Raw genomic sequence first — 13,811 nt, 5'->3', positions numbered from 1 at the left:
TATTTTAAAAAATAATAGAGAACTAGTAAAAAAATAATTTTTAATTAGTAAAAATAATTTTAATTTGGTAAAAATAATTTAAATTTAATAAAAATAATTTCAAGTCAACAGTAACAAAGATATCTATTTACAAACAAAACTATAAAAAGTACACTATTGTATAAATAAACGATATGATATCGTTTGTCTAAATATTATGCATTATCAAAAGAAATTATAAGATCGTATTTAACATTCAAGCTAAAAAGTTTATTCTAAAATTTATTAAACAATCTGGGCATTGCCCGGGCACAAAACTAGAATATATATAAAGGGGAGTTTTTTTCCGAGTTTTTAGAGAGCCACATAGGATAAAATTTTCTTAAAGCGCGATGTAAGATTATAAATTTTTCTGATACCCAATCAAATAAGAGATTTGTAAATTCTTTTAGAATTAAATAATTCAATTGACACATGCAAAATTAGCGAATGAGATTTTAAAATTTAAATTAATTAATTATAATATTTTATTTTTTAAAATCAGGACTTTTATCTAAATATATAACGAATAAAAAGAAAATCACAATTTATTTTAAAATAAAAATTATATGATATACTAGGTACAAAGAATAAAATAACAAATTTTATCACATAAATACAAAAAAAATATTTGTTTTAAAAAATACAAATAAACCGTGCATCGCATGGATTTCATCTAGTATTAACCTGTAGTAAACATTCATTAAAAGTATATTTCCTAAATATGTTTTGCAAAATTGGGGAGGGGGGGTTGCGTGCGTGGCATGCGCATCAACAACTAGTATTGATCCAAAATTCCAAAGAAAGCAAGATCATTAGAAAACAACCAAAAGAGAAAATGAGGCTATGTTCAGTTCAAATGATATGATATAATTTTCACATTTGACCAAATTCAAACCTAATTTGTACACTAATGCACATGATATAATTATTTAATTTTCAAAATAGAATAAAAAAAAGATAAAATTTAATCTGATTTGATCCAATATAATCTAATCTAATTTTATTATTGAAGAAATAAGTTGAACAGAACATAACCTTGATCTTTGCCCATAAGAGAGGGAAAAAATGTCGTCGGCCATGAAATGGTTAAAAAAAAAATTCAAAAATTAGGGGTTGACGTTTGATTTGGGCTTTATATTTTGGTTGCCTTCCAACCTTACACCGCTTTTTTTTGTCTAAAAACCCAAAATTATTTCTTGGCGGCCAGCCCTCCTCTCTCTTCTCTTTCTCTCTCCTCTTTTCTTCTTCTCGAAGCCTCTCTCTCTCCATTCCTAACTGAACCGCCAACTTTGAGAGGCTCGAGATTTTCTCTCTCCTCTTCGCCGGATCTCGTTCTTCAGGTTTTTCTTCTATTTTTTTTCTTTTTTTTTTCTCCTTGTTTTTTTGTTTATTTCGATCTGTTTTTTTTTTTTTTTTTTTTTTTTTTTTTTTTTTTTTTTTTGTGTTGTTTTGATTGTTTTTTGTAATTAGGGTTTTAGCTCTAAGAAGGGTTTTATCGAAGCATGGGAAATTTTTGTTTGTAGTTTGATTGGATTTTTATTTTTTGTTGTGTTATTGATTGTTAGCTGATGTTATTGGGGTTTTTTTGTTGTTGGTTGTTTTGATTTGAAGTAGGGTTTTAGGGTTAAAGGTTGGAGAGAATTTTGTTTTGGGTTGACTGGTATTGTTTTGATGATTTTTGTGATTTAATTTAATAGCTTGTTGTATGACTCGTGATTTTTCGAGGTTTTTGGAGTTTGATTTACCCAGATTTGCTGAGTTGAAGCTAATTTTGATGTTTTTGGGTGGAAGGGATTGAATGTTTTTCTGGGGTTTTAGCTAGTATTGTTAATTCTAACTGTGGAAAAGGTATTAATTCTTTGAGGAATATTAAGGTTTATTTTTTTACTTGTGATTGGTTGTTATTTGATTTTGGGTGTATGTCAGCTCCGTATTTTATTATATCTCGATTTGCCGCTGCGTTTTCATGGTGCGTCTTGAAATATTTTGATGAATAATGTGTTGGGCTATAATGAAAGTAAAGTTTCATGAAGATGTTAAAGAATTTGTACTTGGCCTTGATGTTGTCAATTATGAGTGGTAGAATGAGGTTTTCTTTAATGGTGTTGTTGGTGTTGATATTGGCTTTGATTCATTTTGACATCGTCTTTGTATGTAAGATTGTCGCACTTGATTTTTCACTTGAGAATTACGGTCTTTTGTAGCATGGGCTAATGCAGGCAGGTCTTGTTAAATAGTATTGTAGTTCTTCAGATCTGGCATGTGTATGTAATTTTAAGCTGTTTACATATTTTAATTTATGGACCCCTGTTGATATACTTGGCTTTGAGTTGATGCTTTATTCATTTATGTTCTGTGAATCTAAAATGTTAGCTTTGGTTTGGAGTCACGTCAATTGTTGTTTTGCCGATAGAATTGGTTTTGTGCAATTTTGATGTTGAATTATTATACTATTACGTTTTATATCTTTTACTTTTTTCCACATTTGAATTGATGACTTATTTAGATGATATATTTTCAATTTCTTGTTTTGCAGTGACTGTGTGCATTTCTGTGTGCATATCTTGAAGAGGTGCCAGATCTCAATTCAATTTTTGTACTATCCCCTTATTAACTATGGCAGCTATTGGGACACCCTCAAGTGGTAATACCTGATAACTTCGATTTACTTTGTCTTCTGACCTCCCTTTCTGTAGCTCTTTTTGCTTTTTCCGTCTTGTTTGTGGTGCTAGTGTATTTTCTATTTTCTATATTCATTTGTTTGCTGTATCTTGGGACTTGTCAATATTGGTCTTCGTGTGGTTTGGATTCTCATTTTTTTTATTTAAGCACAATCCAATAAAATTATATGTTTTTGTTGTTTATTTGCTTGCTCTTTGACTGTAATTTTTTCTATTCTGTTATTGATTTTAATCTAACTAATCCCATTGTTTTCCTGCTCAGAACCATTCATAGTTGATATGTGATCTATATTTTTTTTCGAGTCTGTCAAGATGCAGTTATGCATTTAATTTTTCTCATTGCTTGCTTTGCTTTCTTGTTTTGTAATGTCGCAGATGCAGCAGATTTGTTGCAACAACTATCTCTGGAATCTCAGACCAAATCTCTTGACGCTCATGAGCCTCCAAAAAAGGTGGGTGCTCTATATGCATGTTTTGCTCAACTGATTGGCTCCCTTCTATTTTACTCTGATCTTTTAGTTAGTTTGATATTTTGTGACAAGTTCTTTACAAATGCTGATTTGCTGTGCAGTTTGGTTCAATTGGTTCTCGCAATGTTATCAACAGTTTGGCGAAGCCATACGAGCGTTCTACGGTGCCCATCCAGGATTATGCCAATCTGAGCATGTACTACCAGCATAATGGCTACCCCTCGGCTCCCTTCTTTTATGGTATAAGGTTCTTGCTTATTTTGTTGGAACTTTTTAGCCTTTGGAATCTTTTGACAATGCTAAAAAGACTATAACCTCGTTTGTCAAAGATGAGATAAAAGCTATGATATATCTTTTTCATTGCTACACATCTAAGTAGAGTGTCCTTGTCCAAGGACTTTGATGAATAAGGCTGAGTTACTTCGTATATTTTTTACCTATATTCTGGATTTGTTGTTGCCAAAGGAATGTTGTTCTATGGAATAAGGCAGCATGCAAATCATACTCATAGTTTTCCTGAATGGCTTTTATACCAATTTTCATGGACAAAGTCATGGCTACTATGAGGCATGATTAAAGTATACACTTTGAATAGTCTAGGCTTGTCACCATGTGTCAATTAGGCATAATTATCTTGGAGTTAATGCCATTTTGTTTTTTGCAGGCTATGATGATTCACTTAACATGTGGAATGATTACAGATACATGAATCATGATGGAGTTGATATGCACTCAGTAAGTGATTTGCATTGCATCTTTGTTATGTTTGAAGAATAATTTTTTTGGGTTTCATAGGAATTATGTTGTTCTATCATAGGAATTTATTGTTCGGCTGCGGAATCTATCTTTTCTTATCATACTTAATTGTCAAACTGATGACTCTTATGTTTGTATGCATTGATGTATATGTACCTGTGTTTAATGAATTGATTGGGCAATTCTTGCAGGGCCTACAACAGCGACGAGTGAATTCAGGGATTGGTCAGGCTGCTGGGTACATGAGCAGGTTGCATCTAAATGATCAAATGTATGGTCATTTTGGAAACACTTATCGAGGTGGTTCAGGATTTGGGTTGAACTATTACAATCCCAAATCAACTTGGAATTCTTGGCGAACAGTTGATAATAAATATGCATGTAAAGGACGTAACAATGGATTCTTTGGCTATGGGAATGAGAATAAGGATAGTCTGAATGAGCTTAGCAAGGGGCCTAGATCAAAGGATGTGAAAACTCAGCTTGGTTTTGGATCAGTTAAATTGGCTGTTAAAGGGCAGGATCTCACTTCGAAAGTTAATGGCAAAGAAGAAACTATCTCTACAGTTCCTGACAAGGAGCAGTATAACAAAGAAGATTTTTCTGAGGCTTACTCAGATGCTAAGTTCTTTGTTATCAAATCGTATAGTGAGGATGATGTCCATAAAAGTATTAAGTACAATGTCTGGGCAAGTACTCCCAATGGAAACAAAAAGCTGGATGCAGCTTATCAGGAAGCCAAAGGGAAGCCTGAAAGCTGCCCTGTGTTTTTGTTGTTTTCGGTAAGTTGCTCAGTGCCGTGAGCTTTTCTGATAATTAGATCGTAATTTGCTTTTGGATTCCATGTTTTTAACGGTATCTTGTCCTTGACAGGTAAATGCTAGTGGGCAATTTGTTGGTCTGGCAGAGATGGTTGGTCCTGTTGATTTCAACAAGAGCATGGACTTTTGGCAACAGGACAAGTGGACTGGGTGCTTTCCTGTCAAGTGGCACATAGTTAAGGATGTCCCCAACAGTTTGTTGAAGCACATTACACTTGAAAATAATGACAACAAACCTGTTACGAATAGCAGAGACACACAAGAGGTAGAGTAACATCTTCGCGACATTTGATACCGTGCTTGATTTGCTTCTCACTTGTCTCATGTTTGCTATCCTGCTTTTTCGCCAGCTGTTGGGGTATTTTTTTCCAAGTATATTGCATTGCTGATGATTAGTTGGTGATGCTGCAGGTTAAACTTGAGCAGGGAGTTCAAGTGCTTCAAATTTTCAAGTCTCATCTGACCAAGACTAGTATTTTGGATGACTTTGAGTTTTACGAGGCACGACAAAAAGCTTTGCAGGACAAGAAGGCTAAGAGACTACAATTCCAGAAACAGGTCAGAATAATTTTGTTTTGTTGAGGGTATTTATGTCATGCTCTTGCTTCTTTTGTGATTTTTTACCGTCCTTTTTTTTAAACTGCCTTTTGTTTCTGAAAGTGATCCTTAAATCTAATCCGTGCTAGTATTGGGGGGAAGGGTTGACTTTTTTTAATTTTTTAGATACTGGTATAGTTATGTTCGCTGACTTTGTTGTATACTTCCTCCGCCCGCTATTATCTGCAACAAAGGGGTATTCCCTTTGTTGCAGATAATAGCGGGCGGAGGGAGTATATGAGTTGTAAGACAGTGACTAAATTTGAAGCTCATGGCATTGCTTTGTTCTGCTCTTTATAATCTTTTTAAACTTGCTGAACTAAATGCAGGTAAAGAATGAGAACAGCTCTGGAGATGTAGATGTTGCTGCCAAAGTCCTCACTGATGGATCAGCAAACACAGCTATACCCAACGGCCAGTTCAAGACGCATCAGGAATCTGCAGCTAGACCTCAATCTTTTGCTGATGTCACCAAAGGTGTCAAAGGAGAAAAGGCAGGTGCTGCTGCTGACGTTGCATCAGCTTGAATGTGCTTCAATAATCTCGACATGGCTGGCAAATCACAGGTTTTTGATGGCAGAGTGAGAATCCAGCGTAGTGCCTAGTTTTGATCCATAAGTTTTAGTTAGTTATAGGTGCTCCTTTTCTTTGTTATTGCGACTTTACCTTTTTCTTTGATTATTTCTTATTGTGGGAGGGGGTTGATATGCAAGATATGGTTGTGTTATCTTCTATTTTTCAATTTCTTTTTGAATGTAGCCTTTTAGGGCAGATATTGATTTGCGTTTTGTAGTAAAAGGGCTGTGTTTTGGTGGATCTGGGATAGTGGTAGCGTAGTTTTAATGAAATTGAGTTTCTGTTTTCTGAGTAACGGAGATGGCGTAAACAAAGATTGTGTTCCAATTATCTTGCATTATGTTTTACTTGTTCCAAATTGAATTGGATTATAATTGGTTTAGAACAGATCATAAAAAAGAATTCAGTTTAGACCTAATCAGGTAAGGTAGTACTTGATTCAATTTGCGTCAAATAAATAAAGCTATGATAACCATGTGGATTGACAATTCATTCTAAGCATCTTAGTGAATTATAAATATTGTCACTATCATCATAGCCATATTGATTCTCATTATAACGAGTTGTATACTTGTATCTCATTGAGCTAATCATTTGGTTGTCTCATAAATCTTCGAGGCCTCTGGAGTCTGTCTCTCCTAAGTGGATCACATGTCTACAGGTCAATTTGTTACATGTTAGCGTATTCTATTTCTTAAATATTGCATCTTGATGTTTCCAAAGTGTCCAATTGGAGCTAGTCAATGCATAACTTTAACCAATAATATATTTACTCATCAATAAATATAAATTACAACATTTATATATTAATAATCTACTCATTTAGATGATTACAACGAATACCTACAAGACTATTTCTTTTCTTATGTATATTTACAAACATTGGTCAAAGTGAATTAAATGAATAGTGTTAAAATTGTCAACGGGACACTTAAAAGAAACGGAGGTAGTGCTATAGTAATTTCTCTACTTAATTAAAATTTATAAAATATTTATGTATTTCTTTTTAGTGTAAAAGTACAAATATTGCAATTTTAATAAAACAAAGAGAGTGTATGTTACTTCATATGCTCTCTCGTATAAGCCGTCAATTGGTTTGGACAAATAATCCGAATCTCTAATAACTAGTCCTTTTTAAAAGTGATTTTTTTGAATACAACTTTCATCACATAACGCCTTGACTTTTCTAGTAGACTAGTGGTTTTTTTTTTTTTTTTTTTTTTTTTTTTTTTTTTTTTTTTTTAAAGAAAATTAACAAGACTTTTTTTTATATTAAAGAGAACTTGAATTATCAAGAGCTACATATTTGCACTTCAATCCATACTCTCATAGTCTCATCTCATTATACTCGTTGCTCAAAATGAGTCGACCTATGAGCTATCCTATTACCCTTTCTACCTACATGAGAGTACTCAAATTAAGGAAAAAGAGTTGCCAATTCAGTATATCACTTACGATCAGACCAAAGCTATTTGTTATTTATTTTTTTTTCCTTGTATGCAAATAATGCTTGGGCAATGCAAAGAGACCCTATTGTATGGTTGTATGGACAGAACCTAAAGATTTATGTCCTAAAAGGTTTTTGAACTTTTTAACAGACTTGAAACGACAAGGCTTCGCATTGATTATTCCGTTCAAGGGTAGCAGAAGAATGTGCCCAGGAATTTCATTTGCAGATGCTATCCTACTATTAATGAGCTTGTGCTAGCAAACCTAGTGCACAAGTTCAATTCGACGCTGCCTACTGTAGTCGAAGTCGAAATATAACATGTCTGAATGTACTGGTCTCACTATACACAGGAAAACTCATCTTCTTCCTGTTCCTACACTACATGATAGCAAGAAGAAATAAGGATTTATCACTTAAATTAGTTGATAATTTTCCCTACTACAAAAATATATGTTGTTACATCAACTAAAAAATTACAAGTCATAGTCAAATAAAGGGCTATTTTATAATATTTCCAATAATTACTTAATTTTTTGAAGAGAAAAAAAAAAACAAGTTTATCACCTGGATAAACAAAATGGCAAAATTATAAATAAATCAACAATTTTTCAGTAATTATGGGTCCCACTGTTGTTGATATAATTACAAAAATGACATATTGAATTGACATTTTTGTTGATTTATTTACGATATTGTCACATGATAAACGAATTTTGTTCATCAAGGTGATAAATTAGGGCTCCTTCTATTTTGAATGTGTGATAAAAAGCAGTTAATTATTGCACATTGAGAATACTTTTTTTTTTGCCTGAAAAAAAGGGTCTCATTAATAAACGATAGCTAGTCAAATGACACTTACAAACAATTCCTAAGAAATCTAAAATTTCAATACAAGTACATATCACCTTAAAACTAATTATATCGTAGATTAGGAGGGGGGGGAAAGCAAAATACAGCTTTTCGTGACTTAGATCTGTGTTCTTCGTTAATGTTAGAAAAGAGGAAAAAACTAAATGGATTTTACAAGAAGAGATGAGAGAGAATTGTCGGCCAAAGAAATTAGGGTTACGTATGTTTTTTCTTTAAAAAAAAAACTTTGTAATTATATACGAAGGATATAATATAAAGGCCAGGAAGTGGGATATAATATAAAGGGGATTTTTTTTTTTCTAGAGATTTTAGAACGCCAGGTAGGAACATAATATATTCTAGACAATAAAAAAAGAGATTTTGAAATTTCTTTTAGAATTAAAAAATACGATTGCCATATAAGAAAATTAAACGAATTAGATTGATAACTTAAAATTCACACGTATGTATTAAAAAAATTACTACCTCCGTTTTTTTAGTTAAAACGTTTTGACTTTAGCACTATTCACTCACTCTCCTTTGACCATATTTTGTGCTTTATACGTAATGAAAAATATAGTCATGTGGGATCTTGTTAGATTAGTCATGATATATATTTTCAAAATATTAACTTTTTATAATTTTTGTTTATCGTAATTAAAGATATTAATGGTTGAAGTTGTGCATTGGCGACCGTGACTAAAGATACGTGGTCAACTTTAAAGAAACGGAGGAAGTATAAGATAATTTGAAGGGTTAAATTAAATGAAAAATAAAAAAAATCTTATGATTTTAAGGATTTTATCTAAGTAACTACTGGATGAATGAAATCACAAAAAATATACAAAATGAGATTTGAGAGTTTACATAAATTTTTAAAATAAATTTTTATTAAATTAGATATTTTATCTATATATATCCAATAAGAATAGTTATTTCCAATTTATTTTAAAATATTTTGACAACAATTAACTTACAAAATTTTAAATTATGTTATTCGAATAGAAATTTATATACAAAAACTTATAGAGGAGAGGAGATTACAAAATTTACATAAAAATTTGTAATACCTTATTTATACATATTAAGTACATATGTAAAAAAAAAAAAAAGTTGAAAAGTGACTAATATTTAGAAAAAATCACTTTATTAATCCCAACTTTGCTCAATTTACTTTAAATAATCCCAACTTTCGGTTATTCTATAATAATTATTTCTTCGATCCCAAACCGATCAACAAAAGTCAATGACCTAATATTTTCAAGGTTACTTAACATGTGTCAGATTGTGATTAGTCCAAAAATTAAAAAAATCAATAAAAAAAGAAAAAGGAAAAAAATAATTTTCCATGTGTCACAAGCTTTACTTGTTCAATAAAAATTTAAAATTTATATTATATTAAATATAAAAAAAAATTAAAAAAAAAAAATCAACCCTAGCCACCACTACCGACAGACAGCAGCCTCCCTCTTCCCAGCCCCACACCCACAAAACGAACCCCCTCCCCTACCGCACTACCGGAAACAACCCTCCTCCCTCTCCCCACCGCCGAAACCACCCCCTTTCCCTCCCCCCACTGCTGAAACAACCTATAATCATCCCCGAAACCACCACCTCCAAAACCACCGTTAACCAAAACCACCAAAACCGGCGTTAACCAAAACCTTCGAAACAACATTAAGGATTTTGGTTAACGACGGTTTCAGGGACGGAGGTTTATTATGGGTTGTTTCAAGGTGAGGGGCGCGAGGGCCGAGGGGATGGGGGCAGCTTTGGGGGTGGGGAGAGGGAGAGTGGTTGTTTCCGGTGGCCTGGGGGTGGTTCGAGGGTAAGGATGACCGGTTGGGGAAAGGGGTGGCCACTAGCGTGGTGGCTGGTGGTTTTTTGTTTTGTAATTTAATTTCTGTTGAAAAACAAAATTAATTTAATTTAACTTTTGTTCAAAAAAACTTTTTTTAGCCAATTAAAATGCAACACGTGAAAGATAATCCGGATTGAAGAAAGAAAATGCTGGTGAAAGTTGAGATTATTGTTGAATAATTGAAAGTTGGGATTATCTAATGTAAAATGAGAAAAGTTGAGATTATTAAAATGTATTTTTCCTTATTATTTTAAGTAATTTATTTAATAAATTAATTTTCAAATGTATTTTAAATTCCCACTTTTACCATGTTTGATAAATAAGATTTATCATATTAAAAAAATTATCAAATTATCATCAAATTTAATTAGAAAATATCTTTCCAATTATTTTATTGACAAAATTAGATTTCTTTCATCGTATTATCTTGTTAATCATTTATTTAGTCTTATCTATATTTCTTCAACTGCATGCTAAGTCATAATCATCTTCACCGTATTCGTAGGAGCAACTAGACTAACAAACTAACTTTAATAAAGTACGGAGTATGGTAATTAATCCTCATTCATTATTCTACCCTTGTGTTATGCCCATTTGATTTAAACTTGGATAAAACCGACTTCCCCCAAAACCGAAGCTATCATGTTCATCATCATCCTATCCAATATAAGTTAAGAAACTTCTACTATCTATCTTATATAGCATTCTCTCTCTATATATATATCGATTTACACTTACGACTAAAAAGTTTACGCATAACTTCATATACATACTCTTGCACTCTAGTTTCGACTTACCGTAATATCTTCAAACAATTCCGATTAGACCATCTTCATTGGTGAGACTCAACTTTGAGTATTAAAATACAAAATGAGTTGTTTTTTTACCTCCAATGGTGATACCTAACCTACTTTTCAATTTAGCAACTCTTGTGAAGTGTAATTTCCCAATGGTGAGACTTTCTAAAGTATACTAATATCACTTTCAATTTATGGCCCACCAAATCCATATTATAATATTAATAAAGGGTCCACACTTTTTGTCAAGTGAGATTCAAAGTTGAGTATCTAAACATAGCAACTTATTGGTATCCTTTGCAAAAAATACTCTCTCTCTCCTAAATAAAAACTCCATCAAGTCTCATCATTGGAGATGGTCTTACAACCGCGAAAATTACTTATTAGCAGTCCTTAGAATCCATTACAATCTCGGCTATTCGGTCTTCAAATATGTTCATTAATGGAAGAGAATGGTTGGTCTCATTTTATTCCTTCTTTATTATTTCATTTCAATTTCCATTAAAATTACATACGTCATTTTAATGGTTAATGAATGATTAGCTAGTGCTTAGCTATCTACTTTTTGTAACACCTCAATAATTCTCTCTTTTACCTGGAATGTACTTAATATAAAATGCAAGAGAATTACCGACATGTCACCACCACATGTTCAAACGTTAAGGCTTTTATCATAATTAGTAGTGGAAAAACAAAGTCATTTAAAATCAGGTTTCAAACCAAAACAAAAATCCAAATTAAATCTTACACGTTGGAACCAGTCAAGGCTCGTATTCAAAACCCAAATTTGCATGTCCATATTATTCAAATACCTGTGAGAAATCTCCTTGGCAAGAATTCTTCACATTCCTTGTACACATATCTTCATAAGCTTTTGGACTTAGCTTTTTCAGTTCATTCATAGCATTTTCAAAGTCAATTTGAGTATATGATTTCATAGCTCTCCAACATAGTTTGTGTAAAGGTGCCCCTTTGATAATCTTGGTCCAATTTGTGAATACGTGCCTAGATTTTGGGTCGCTTATTTGGTCTATAATATGAGTTTCGATTTTCGAACACAATTCCTTGGTTTATATTTTCATTTTATCAATTGGCTCTTGTTCTTGGATTGGGGTTTTCAGTTCCTCTGTTGTACATCTCTCTTGCAAAGACTTGACACCAGGTTCTTATGGTTATAAAAATTAGGAGAATTCAGGTCCATTCTTGTTTTCCAAGGAACTTGGGTGGATAATGCTCATTATTGCAAATTCACTCCATCTCATATCGAGCTCAAGAGTAGAAACTATTTTCAACCTGCCAATTCCTAATTTCTCATTTATGTACATTTTTTCAATGTCCAGTGTTGACATTTATATGTTGTATATTTGTATCAACTCACTAAAAGATATTAACAAGGTCCTTAGGCCTTGCTGGAACCGGGTGCTTGACACCTGCTATGACCATCATGTGACATTGTCACATCATATGGATACGACATAATATGAGGATTCTTTGCTGGAATATCCAAGGGGGGAAAAGGCCCGAGGCTCTAGTCGAGTTGGTTCACTTAAAAAATAAGCATAATCCTGATGTTATTTTTGTTTTGGAAACTATGACTAATATTACTATAGCAAAAAAAATTCTTAGGGCCTTACACTTTGAGAATAAACACATAATAGAACCAGTGAATCACTTGGGTGGATTATGGGTTTGTTGGAATTCTAACAATATTATAATTAAAAACATTGACCTCAAAGATAGGTGTGCTCATCTATTTTTGAACTTCAAACCTTTAAACAAAGAAATGGTCATAACTGGTGTATATTGTCCTGCACAAGAGGTAGATAAAGACGTGTTTTGGGACTATTTAATCTCGTTTAGCAAAACTGTTCAATTACCATGGCTCATTGTAGGGATTTTTAATTAAATATTATCTTATTCGGATAAAATTGGAGGAAGACCAATTTCTAACCACCAATTATATCGTCTCCCAAAACTCTTTGCGGAAACGAATTCCATAGATGTTCCTTGTGTGCAAAATGCTTTCTCTTGGAAACAATGTCATAACAATAGAGCAATTTATGAAAGATTAGATAGAGCCATAAGTAGTCAATCGTTCAATCAAATATTTCCTCATAACTTGTCATCCTATGGTACTTTTACTGTTTCGGATCATGCACCTCTTCTATTTGATTCCCGCTATAAGAACACTAATTTTGTCCCAAGACCGTTTTGATTTCAAAATTACTGGGTTTTAGACGAAGAGTCCCACTCAATAGTAAAAAATTTATGGCCTCATCCTATTCAAGGTTCACGCTTTTATCGTATTCAACAAAAGCTTTCTAGAATAAAGACCGCGCTAAAAAACTTGGGCTAGAAACAAGTACGGTAACAACGATAATAAATTGTTGGCAAACGAAGAGAAAATAAAACAGCTCGAACATGTTCTTCGAGGACAACCTTATAACCCGATCCTAGTCAGTCATATTAATAGAATGATTCATCAACGTGAAAAACTCCTTCTATTTGGGCAACGACATTGGGGCTCAATAAGCGGAAAAAATTAGCTAACTCAAGCTGATAGAAACACTCGTTTCTTCCATCATAGAATGAGGAAAAAAAATAGCCTCCACGACCATTCATAGAATAAAGAATGAGGATAATAATTGGATTGATAACCATGACGAGATTAAAAGCCTTCTTTTGGATTCTTTTAGCTCACGTTTTAAAACGGCTTACATGGTTTCAAAACAATTAGATTTATCTTTTATAGATCCCATAACTACAACTGATGATTGCAACTCTCTTCTAGCTCCGGTTTCTCAAAAAGAAATTAAAGATGCTTTAAAATGAAACCACACAAAGCTCCAGGCTCCGATGGTTTCGGGGCTAAATTTTTTCAATCATATTGGCAAATTATTGAAAAAGATATTACATTAGCAATCCAAAGGTT

At 32.8% G+C, this 13,811-nt stretch overlaps 1 protein-coding gene across 1 annotated transcript; it reads left to right on the top strand.

Moving 5' to 3' along the window:
• The first annotated feature begins 1,187 nt into the window (after positions 1-1,187).
• Positions 1,188-6,217, top strand: LOC110704764. The gene is made up of 9 exons (XM_021882575.1): positions 1,188-1,361; positions 2,558-2,665; positions 3,078-3,154; positions 3,274-3,412; positions 3,837-3,907; positions 4,120-4,710; positions 4,802-5,014; positions 5,161-5,307; positions 5,676-6,217. The coding sequence occupies exons 2-9, from the start codon at positions 2,638-2,640 to the stop codon at positions 5,871-5,873; spliced, it is 1,464 nt and encodes a 487-aa protein (XP_021738267.1). The 5' UTR covers positions 1,188-1,361; positions 2,558-2,637; the 3' UTR covers positions 5,874-6,217.
• The last annotated feature ends 7,594 nt before the right edge of the window (positions 6,218-13,811 follow it).

Source organism: Chenopodium quinoa, unplaced genomic scaffold (assembly GCF_001683475.1).
Source record: "Chenopodium quinoa cultivar QQ74 unplaced genomic scaffold, ASM168347v1, whole genome shotgun sequence".
Taxonomy (NCBI): domain Eukaryota; kingdom Viridiplantae; phylum Streptophyta; class Magnoliopsida; order Caryophyllales; family Amaranthaceae; genus Chenopodium; species Chenopodium quinoa.
The sequence above is the reverse complement of the archived record's forward strand: the minus strand, read 5'-3'. Positions and strand labels throughout refer to the sequence as shown.